Source organism: Onychostoma macrolepis, chromosome 04 (genome assembly GCF_012432095.1).
Source record: "Onychostoma macrolepis isolate SWU-2019 chromosome 04, ASM1243209v1, whole genome shotgun sequence".
Classification (NCBI taxonomy): domain Eukaryota; kingdom Metazoa; phylum Chordata; class Actinopteri; order Cypriniformes; family Cyprinidae; genus Onychostoma; species Onychostoma macrolepis.
In genome coordinates this window covers 14135800-14147219 of record NC_081158.1, presented here as the reverse complement: position 1 = coordinate 14147219, position 11420 = coordinate 14135800, and the positions used below count along the sequence as shown (strand labels likewise).

At 37.9% G+C, this 11420-nt stretch overlaps 1 protein-coding gene and 1 pseudogene across 1 annotated transcript; both read right to left on the bottom strand.

Annotated features, from left to right (window-relative positions):
- Positions 1-1559: 1559 nt before the first annotated feature.
- On the bottom strand, positions 1560-8738 carry LOC131538967 (gastrula zinc finger protein XlCGF57.1-like; annotated as a pseudogene).
- Positions 8739-9655: 917 nt separating this feature from the next.
- Positions 9656-10576, bottom strand: LOC131538506 (gastrula zinc finger protein XlCGF8.2DB-like). The gene is made up of 2 exons (XM_058772379.1): positions 10088-10576; positions 9656-9958 (listed from the first exon to the last, which is right to left on the bottom strand). Exons 1-2 carry the CDS (start codon positions 10574-10576, stop codon positions 9656-9658), a joined length of 792 nt encoding a protein of 263 aa, XP_058628362.1.
- Between the last annotated feature and the right edge of the window lie 844 nt (positions 10577-11420).

The window sequence follows — 11420 nt, the reverse complement described above, 5'->3', positions numbered from 1 at the left end:
TATAAAAAACCATTAGTAAACTGTGTATTAGGTTAAAAATGAGAACACAGAACAGTGTTGTTAGTCTTAAAATGTTAAATTACATTGGCGATAGCCTTGTGGGCAGTGCACTGACATGTAGCGCTGTTGTGCTTGTCCTTTCCCAATCCTGTCCCCTTCTCTCTTTCTCCCACTTTGCTCCATAGAAATCCATGTTAAAACGGGGTAAAAAAAGATTGAGACTGAATTGAAACTTTTTTTCAATATAAATATGAAAAATAAAAATATGCAGAGTGTTAAGCTGTGCTGCTGTTGGCTGCCACAGTAACGACAATAACTAAGGAATTCCTTTAAAGTACTGGTTTTGTGAACCAGAAAATCTGTCATGTCCTTACTGCAAAAAGACAATCACTGCGACACTCTAAAGTGATGAAACTATGGAGCCATGTGCTTTTTTAAACCATTTACATAGGTTTCACATTATATCGTCATGTAAGAGTTATTTTCTGCAAAACCCTTAAGTAAACCTAAGTCAAGTCACCTTTATTTATATATTGCTTTATACAATTCAGATTGTGTCAAAGCAGCTTTACAGTATTCAACAGGAAAAAAAAATGTTTCAATGATCCCAAAAAAATCAATTCTACTATAAAGCAACTCTAAAAAGAAGACAATAGTAAACAGTCAATTTTTCAGTTACGGTCAGTTCCATCATTGATTCAGTGATGTCTTCATGCAGCTCAGCTCTGTTCTCTTCCAATAGCGTCTGTGCAATCAAGTTGATAATATTGCCAAATCCCAGATAGCACACGTACGTTTGCAAGATGTCTGTTAAAGATCTCTTGATCTGGAAAGCATCTGCTGTCTACAAACGTCTGACAGACGTCTTTCAGATGTCAGTTTTACATATATTCTCAATCATAAACATCTTAAAGACATCTAATAGACGTCTATTTGGCATCTAAAAGGAAACGTCCTATAGACGTCCTGCAGATGAGCAAACACCCTAAAAAATACGTCTTGCAGATGTAAATGCAGACATCAAATAGATGTCTCTGAGATGTACGTCTGCTATCAGGGATATTAAGTGTCCCCAACTAAGCAAGCCAAAAGACTTCTGTGGCAAGGAGTCACTGGAACCTCACCTGTGAATTGGGGTAATGTTAGTAGTAGGGATGAGCGAGTACAGCATTATCTGTATCTGTATCCGTTAACCATATGAATTATCTGTATCTGTATCTGTACTCGGACTGGGTGGGGTCTAACCCGGAAGTGGGCGGGATTTAACCTGGAAGTGGGTAGGGTTGTCTTGAAATGGGCGGGGCTTTAACCGGTATGTTATTTTAAGCATGCAATTGATATGGGTTGATCAGTAATTGTTATATTTATTGCTGATTAGAAAACTATTTACATGACAGCATCAGCATTGAGCTTCAGATTTTAGAATTATGAAGTAAGAGAGAGAGAGAGAGAGAGAGAGAGAGAGAGAGAGTGTATGTGTAGCTAATTAATTTGTAATATAGTTTTATACCCCTACTTCCTTTTTTTTTTTTTTTTATGAAATACAGCAAGAAAGTGTCAGACACTCAGTGCGTGAAGTAAAAAAAACTGGTTAGAGCCAGCTGACGGTTTAAAAAAGAAAAAAAAATCTCCGACAGACGCAAGTCGCATTCTACCAAGCACATTCTACACTCGTTTCAGCCGAGTATCCGGCTCAACCCTAGTTAGTAGCTTCCAAATGGGACACATGTAATGTATGAATTGTCAGAAATGGAAAAGTCAGATTCAGTTTCATATCAAATTGTTTATATTTTTATTGAGAATGACATTTCAGATGTATCTGTGGGTGAGATGAATTGATTTTTCATTACAGTGATCCAAATTAAATGGTCTTCTATCACAGTGAATATGCAGGTAATTTCTGAAACTGCTGTATTTCATAAACCTTATGCCTCAATGAGGAACAGTACAATTTTATTCCAGAAGAAGTCAGCAAATGACATTCCAAAACCTTTTCACACTGAAGGTATGTGAAAGGCCTCTCTGCAGTGCTAGGTCTCTGTGAATGTTAATGTTTGCTTTAAGTGTGAATCTTATTCCACACTAAGGCCAGATGAAAGGCCTCTGTCTAGTGTGAACTCTCAAGTGAACCTCAAGGATTGATTTGTTTATGCAAGTCTTTCCACGGTGATGGCACATGAAAACCTGTATCTAATGTGAATTTTTTTCATGATTCTTAAGCTGATTCCTGTGTCTGAAACCCCTTCCACACTTATGACATTTAATACAATTCTCTGTTAAGTGAATTCTCATGTGGTTATTAAGGGTAAATTTATATCTGAAACTTTTTCCACACTGATCACATATGAATGGCTTCTCTCCGGTGTGAATTGTCATGTGGGATTTAAGGTTTTTCTTGTGTGGAAAACTCTTTCCACACTGAACGCATATAAAAGGCTGCTCTCCAGTGTGAACTCTCATATGGACATCGAGGCTTCCTTTTCGAGTAAAAGTTTTTCCACACTGTTGACAGGTGAAAGGGCTCTCTCTGCTGTGAACTCTCATGTGAACTTTTAGATTTCCTTTTAGGTTGAAACTCCTTCCACACTGATCACACACAAATGGCTTCTCTCCAGTGTGAATTATCATGTGGTTTTTAAGGTTTCCTTGTTGATCAAAACTTTTTCCACAATGTTGGCAGTTAAAAGAGCTCTCTCCGTTGTGAATTCTCATGTGAATTTTAAAGTTACTAGATTGATTGAAACTTTTTCCACACTGTTGGCAAGTATAAGGCTTCACTCCAGTGTGAATTCTCATGTGATCTCTAAGATTTCCTTTTGGCCAAAACTCTTTCCACATTGAGGGCATGTGTAAGGCTTCTCTCCAGTGTGAATTCTCATGTGATCTTTAAGGTTTCCTTTTTTGCTAAATCTTTTTCCACACTGCAGGCATGTGGAAGAGCTCTCTTCAGCATGAGCTCTCATGTGGAATATAAAGTTTGTTTTTCTGTTAAAATATTTTCCACACTGTTGGCAGGTGAAAGAGCTCTCTCCAGTGTGAACTCTCAAGTGGACTTTAAGGTGTGCTTTTTGAGTAAAACACTTTCCACACTCTTGGCAGGTGAAAGGCTTCTCTCCAGTATGAATTCGCAAATGGACTGTAAGGTTTGCATGTTGATTGAAACGCTTTCCACAATGAAAGCAGATTAATGGAGGCAGAGGCCGTAACTTTGGGCCTCTCTTTTTAGTCTGTGAGCAACATTTTTCTACAGGTATAGAATCATGATGCTTCTCAAACTGATGTTTCTCTTCCATTTCATTCAGTAAATTATACTCCTCCTTCAGCGGCATCAGATCTAAGGTGAAAAAAGACAAATAAAAGCCATTAAACACGCTATATTCTGGGGTATACTCTACTTGTCTGTAAACTAATATGCTTTACTAATAAGGGGTGTGTCTGCACTTGTTCCTCTGAACTGTTTTAAGCCAATTCATTTTAGAATGTCCCACATAGGCCTACTCTTAACAATTCATTAGACCACTAGCTTGTCATGTCAAACCAATATAAAGTCGTTAAGTCGTAATTTTGACTTTTAAACTCGTAATTTCGACTTAGTGTGTCATAAGTTTCAACTTTTTTCTCGTACTTATGACTTAAAGGGGTGGTTGACTGCTTTTTTTCTAGGCTTGATTGTGTTTATGGGGCGCAGTCTAACATGCTTCATTTAAAAAATATATTTTTCACATAATTTACTTTTATTTTACACAGTCCCTTCTCTCATGAACGCTCTGATGATTTCCGGGTTTTATGAAGCCCCTCAGAAATACACAATGGTCTTAGATTGGTTAGCTGGCCCAGTGTGTTGTGATTCACTAAACAGCCCAGTGCACTTCCAGAAACGTCACACACCTCAGTGGCATGTGCTACGGTGTTGTATTGTAAACAATGGCGTCATCAATATTGCTTATCAATTTGAGCCCGAGTGAGACCCAGAGAACATTAGTGAAGAGGATCGTACAGAACTTGTGCAAGCACAGCTCTTACAGGACATTTCAGAATGGTATGTTTCTTTATTTGTTGTTGTCTCATACTTTTAGATACGCTGTTATTTGTAAATGCTACTGCTTATGTTAGCTTCTAATACATGGTTTTATCCTGATTAAAGTCTTAATACAGCAGAATACATGATTATATTGTAGCATTTTTGTAACAGTTAAAAAAAACCACTATAAAAGTGGGTGTGGTGCGCTGAGGAGTGGAGGGGAAGAGAGGAAAACGGACAACTTTGGTTTCAGACAGTTTCATTTCGCTCCCATCAAGTTAAAAACACAAATAAACGCACAGCCATTTGCACTCTGCATCGAAAACATATGAACGCGCTGTTGCACCTCTGATAACTTTTAAGGCTTGTTCTGCGGCATTAATATAAGCCTTTTAACAGGTTGTGTCACGGAGCTGTAAAAACAGTTACACACACTTAAGTGAATGAATTGCGTTTGTGCCGAACACTTATTGCAAAGCAAAAACAAACACTCTCCTCCATGAACGTTTCTCTCAGTTAATGTACACGATCTCACAGTCTGAAGCATCTGTCATAGCAAATCAACACATGCTGTTGTGAATAATTAAGCGAAGTGTCATCTCATAGGACAAGAACACGCAGTCTCATGAATAATTTAATAGACACCGACGCGTCATCAATGTCCTTTGCCACGTCACAAATTGTGACGTTAACACAATGCAAATTTTAAACCCAGAAGATGAAAGTAGCGCAAAATTAACCAGTTCTCTCCAACAATTAAAATTAATGAATGCTAACATTGTCTTCTATCATGTGCAACACAAACACCTCTGCTAAAATCTCAGATAAAGTAGTTTGGGGTTTCATGACCCTTTAAGACCAATTTGGAAGGTCTTGGTCTCAACCACATTTGTACTTTGTCTCGTCTCAGTCTCAGACTAAAGGCCTTTTCACACGGAACATGAAAATTTGGCGCAATGACGCTTTTAAATCGAAACAATAGATCCTATCACACCAGGTGTGAAAAGTCCTGTGTGGCGATTTTTTCCCCCCTGTCACTCCGTGATGAAAAAGGCCGTCCAATTAGATTTGAGCTAAGATCATGTGCCCGGCACAGCTGCTGTTGCACAAAAGGGCGCTGTTTCGAAAACCAGTGTAAACAAACACTGAAGAAGAGTATTCTGAGAGTGAATAGGACGCCGAGTTCTTGTTATCATTGGTTATTCTCACATGTTCTTTATACAGAATATAATTTCTATTAATTCTCCACTGAATGTGATCTGAAGAGCACTGTCCGTTTTCTTCCACGAGCGCGAGAGTTATGAGTCAGAGATCTGTCAATCATGGGATATCTCCTGCCATTACGTATGACAAAAAATTAGAGAAACGATTTGATAATATACACGATTATAACGCAGTTTCATTTCATTTCAAATTTTGATTTCATGCGGACTTTAAGGTTACCTCCATACTATTTGTATAGAATTTTGTATATTTGTATTAATATTTATCTGGTCATGTGATCTCAACATGTCTGTCCACCAGGCCTGGCTCCACGGGGGGGCCAGGGTGGGCCTGGCCCACCCAGTCAGAAGCTTGGCCCACCCTGGCCCCACACATAACAGCCAATCACAAAATTGTTGTGATATTCAATTGAGGTTCATATATTTTTTCTTTTTCGTTTTCTTACCGCCCACACCCACATACGTGCTAATACTGTATTTTCGCGCATCAGGGAGCCGCTATCAACATGCGGGAAATTGAAATGCTTTTGAATGAGTGCTCGCGCCTTTCACTTTCGATTTGGCGATCACGCGTACCCCACTGAGCAAAGACACGTCCAAACAACGTCTTTTGTACTTCGTTTTTGAACGTCCAATTTTGGTCCCCTGAAGGTGCAGACTGTGACGCCAGATGACGTCTTTTTTCCAACGTCTAATGAACGTCCAGTATTGACGTCCACAGGACCTCTGTATAAGGGCTAATTGTAGGCCAAATGTGGTCTTTGTGGACGTCTTTTCTACATCAAACTTAAACTCATTTTAGACATCATGTACTCAATAAATAAATATTTAAATAACAAATAATGTTTCATCACAAGTAACCTATATTGATATTCATTAACCATGCTGATAAGAACAATGTTGATATTTGTCTTAAATAAAATAAATATTACATTCATTAATAATGTACATTTTCTGCACATGTCTTCGACATCCAAAAAAAGTTACCTAGTCCGACGTTCAAATGTAGAACTGCATATTGACGTCCAAATGGGGTCTTGGTTAGACGTCCAAATAGCGGACCTAGTTTGCACGTCGTGTAGACGTGCAGAATTGGTCTTGGACCGACGGACGCAATATAGACATAATCTGCATGTCCGTCAGACGTCTAATGTTTAGTGGGACAGTGCTCTGTGTAAAGGGAGAACATCTTACAAGATCAGATATTTGTCAATAAGCTAAGAATCTGTTGATGTATGGTTTCGTCAGTCTCAGTGGTGTAGTGCAGGGTATATTCAGGTATAAGGCTTATCAGTCAGCTTTGCGTAGCCTATACCTACTTCTAAATACCCTCTGATGCGCATTCAGTGGTGCCTCGCATTAGCCAAAATAATGACAGTCCACCACATGATTTGCTAATCAAATCATCTGTGAATAAATGCAAATATTCCTAAAACACCCAGTAAAGACAGTGATGCGGTCAGGACGCTACCGGCTTCCCTTTAAATATGATTGATGATTGCGCGCCTGCTTTGTCCCCAGACAAGATGGCAAAATAATAATTAATTATTGATTTCTAATTTGAATCAGTACATTATAATATGAAAAGAAAAATCAAAAGGACCAGGTTTTTGCGATCAGATATTTTTAAACCGGTAAACTCCTGTAAACTTTTCAGTCCAAGGATCCAGTAAGCGAGCAGCGTTCAAACAGCAAGTTTAAAACAGCTCTAATACAGAGAAAACCCGAGATCAGAGATTGCGGAGATTGCAGAGATTGCGGAGAGTCGTTTCAGCTTGTATTTGGCTTAAAAGCACGAGTGTTTTATAATGGATTTTTTTCACTATATATAAAAATTGTAAATGGTATGGGGGAGGGAGGGATTACATTTGCCCGTCACTGCCATGGGAGAAACAGTCAGTCAAACATAGGAATATGTACAATTCTGGAAAAATGTATCTCTTTAGTTTTTTTTTTTTTCAAATAGAGATCATATTCTCCTATGATTCTCAGTAGACAACTAAACAAATAGCTTGTAATTTACTAGAGGTTCTGACAAAATGTTAATTGCTGCGGTCTATTTAATTTTTAAAATTTGAATTATGTATTGCAAAATTTGCACCTCTGTTGTGGCTAATATTAATTTCATAATTATCCTTACTCCATGAAGTAGCAGAACTTGCGTGAAAATGTGCAAATGGCCCATTTTGGGGTGAATTAAATGCAAGTCTTAAATGTCACTGTTTATAAGGCATTCATCCTTTCACTTTAAAAAAAAATGGGGGCATAAAAATAGTACCCCCCCCCAAAAAAAATCATAACCCCTGCCCACCTGGAATATCACTTGGCCCACCCTTCAACTCATACCTGGAGCCGGGCCTGCTGTCCACAAGAGGTAACCTTCCATGTCAAATATAACTGGTTTAATTATGCCACTCATATAACATTCTTCAAAAACACCAGTCGTTTCATTATATGTTGACATTTTAATAAGGATCAATTGACTGAGTCCAGCTTTGAGAATAAAAACCAACCTGTTTGTTCCTCAGTATCTTCTTGTTTCACCTTGAATGCTTCTTCAATCTTAATGTCTTCACATTCCTCTTTAATAAACGCCATTGTGGATCTCAGCTGCTTCAGCAGGAGTTTTTCAGCGTGTTTGGACACTCTGTCATGTTTAAAATTAAAATAATTAACAGAAAGACAAACAAATACAAACTAATTCTCTGTGTCTCTCAATCAGCTCCCTAGTTCATTAGTCAGTGCAATGGTACGAAATTGGTCAAAGTGATAGTCTTGGCCAAAATAATAATAATAACTACACAAAAACACTCAAAACTAGCAGTTATAAAATAACACAAATTATATAGTAAATTCCTACTGAGGCATTTATAATGTATGTTTGGTATTTAATGATTCATAATGGATTACACATTCATCAAAAAATTGCGGTTTGATTGTAAAAGCTGTTTGTTTGTTCTCGTTTCATTTAAATTATACACTGTTTTGAGCAGCAGGTTTTGTCAAAGTGCGGTGATTCGAGCGATCCTAATCAATGAATCATTTCACTAGACAACTGATTCAACTGACTTGGAGTTTAAGCTCAGTTTCTCTCATCACTTCTTGACAGTGACCGAAATCGTGTTTACGACAAACCGATTCATGATCTAGGGAGCGAAAATGAGACGCACCTTTTCTGTTACTCACGGCGCTTTATTCATACAAAATAACGTCCATTAATGTTAAATAATGCATTACAATGTTACATTCTATAATAATACATCGCTTGAAAAAATAAATAAATAAAAAAATCGCAAGGTTTGCATCGATTTAAATACTTTAAACGCTTATAAACATACCTCTCTTCAGACGAATCACAACAGATGCAGGAACGCGTCGCAGCGTTGTGGCGTCACATCGTCAGATCATAATAAAAGTCCTATTTTGTGTCTAAAACAACAAAAGTGCATAGAAATGTACAGACAAACAGCTGTATTCAAAGTTAAATTCTTGGTGGAATACATGTTTAAATACATTTTGTCCAATTACATGCTAAAAGTAACTGCCACTTTTGGAAAATTTAATATGTGCGATTCTCTTTAAAATTCCCAGCTGTCATATGAGTGCAGATGCAGTTTTTTTTTTCTTGATTTTGTTCATGCATATTTTTCCAGAAAAAGCCATAGCAAAAACTAACATTTTACTGTAATTTAATTTTGCTTTAAAAACACCAAAGTATGTTGCAGTGTGCTAGTGAATGTGCCGTATTATGATATTTGGACTGATATGCACACCTCATACATCATAACAGTTGACTGTGCCTGTGTTTTTAAACTTATTTTAGTTAGCTTAGCATGCTAACTGGTTAGGATGCTAACCATTTGCCACTCTTGAAACAAAGTCACAGCTTTTGTCAAATTTTAATTTTGTAAGAAATTCAAACAATAAATTCCATTTTGTGGCTGTTTAATGTGTCGTCATGACAGATCCCTGTATTGCCTCAGTTCAAGCGGCACATGAACCGATCGTCTTTTCATATTTACTTAAAACACGAAAATACACATGAACATCAGAAAGTATTTAATTTCAACTGCGGAAAGACATCAATACACACCATTTTTCAAGTTTAAGTCCACCGAAGTTAATCTACTCTACTGTCTGATTTGTTTCCTGGACAAAATGGCAGAGATGGATACAGGTGATCCGAGGGCCAAGTCAGAGTTGGAGGAAGAGAAGAGCCTGGAAGTTGGGTGTAACCAGCAGGAAGGAACCATAAAGCCAGGTCAAATCAGTGGAGGGGGCAGAGCCGGCAGCCACAAGCAGCAAGTGTAAAACTCTTTCCACACTGAGGGCAGCTGAAAGGTTTCTCTGTAGTGTGAGGTGCCACCTGTATCTGAAACTCCTTCCACACCGATGACATTTCAAACAATTTTCATGAGTGAATCTTCATGTGGCAATTAAGGTTAACTTTACTTCTGTAACTCTTGCCACATTGAACACACACAAATGGCTTTTCTCCAGTGTGAATTCTCATATGAGTTGTAAGATTTCCTTTTTGTGAGAAGCTCTTTCCACACAGATTGCAGGTATAAGGCTTCTCTCCAGTGTGACCTCTCATGTGGGTACTAAGTGTTGGTTTTTGTGTGAAACCTTTTCCACACTGATAACATACGAATGGCTTCTCTCCAGTGTGAATGTTCATGTGTTTCTTAAGACTTTCTTTTCGTGAGAAGCTCTTCTCACACAGTTTGCACATGTAAATGCTCTCTCCAGTGTGTGTTTTTATATGGGAATTAAGAGATTTTTTATGTGTAAAACTCTTTCCACATAGTTTGCAGGTGTAAGGCTTCTCTCCAGTGTGAACTCTCATGTGGCTTTTAAGGCATCCTATTCGAATGAAACTTTTTCCACACTGCTGGCAGGTGAAAGAGCTCTCTCTGGTGTGAATTCTCATGTGGACATTAAGGCTTCCTTTCTGAGTGAAACTATTACCACACTGTTTGCAGGTGAAAAGGGTTGCTCCAGTGTGAATTCCCATATGGATTGTAAGGCTTACTTTTTGAGTGAAACTTTTTCCACACTGTTGGCAGACGTAAGGCTTATCTCCAGTGTGAACTCTCGTGTGGACTTTAAGGTTTTCTTTTCTATTGAAACTTTTTCCGCACTGTTGGCAGGTGAAATAACTTTGAGCTTCTGTCTTTTGAGCTCTTTTTTGAGAGGAAAACTTTTTTTTGGACCTTTGAGTCTGTGAGCAAGTAAACGATTTTTCTCCAGGTATGAAATCAAGATGTTTTTCATACTGAGTTTTCTCTTCCATTTCATTCAGTACTTCACTCTCTTCTTTCAGCGGCATCATGTCTAAGATGAAAAAACAAAACAAATAAAAGTTAAATCCAAAGTTCTGGCATGAAACTCTAGATGGCACAGTTCGATAGGTCAACCTCAATCTGACATACAACATCAAGCATTTTGATATCATAAATGGTAAAAGCAAAAATAACTATATAATCATAAATATTGTTGCAGTGATATAAAATCACTAATATTGTAATAGAAATTTTTGGTCATATTGCCTACCCCTAACTCCACCAGTATTTTTTGATCATTTTCACGAAATTTTCAAGGCCTCGATAATGGCGGCGAAAAACAAGTCTTCAGGATTACCTGGGCTGCATTCCATTTCAATTTTAGACACACTTGTGAACTTCCTCAAATTCTGACGTGCATTCCACTTCGTGAAGTGAACGAGGATGGATAGACCCTTGACCTCTCAATTTTGACTGAGGGAGTGAGTCTACTTCATATGTTCACTTCAGGCAGCTCCATATACCACCATGCAACACGACTGTGATATTACAACTCTATAATATATAATTTAATTATAATTTAAAATATTTAAAAGTGTCCAGTCATACCTATATTTATATACAATGCTGCATCAAAAAAATATAAATAATTAATTAACTCCATAGCGGATTCCAAGTGATCAAGGACATTGGATGTTCCAGTAGGGTTCCGCCTGTAGTGGGCACTCGTGCAATGTAATCATCTAAGTCAACGAGACGAAGGCGAGTTAGCAAGTGAAGGGCATTAAAAAAAAGGAAGTGGAATGCAGCCTGGGACTAAGAAGTTACCGGCAGGTGAATTTGATCAGAAACTGTTGAAGTTGAAGATGAACTCTGTTAAGACAGTGCCTC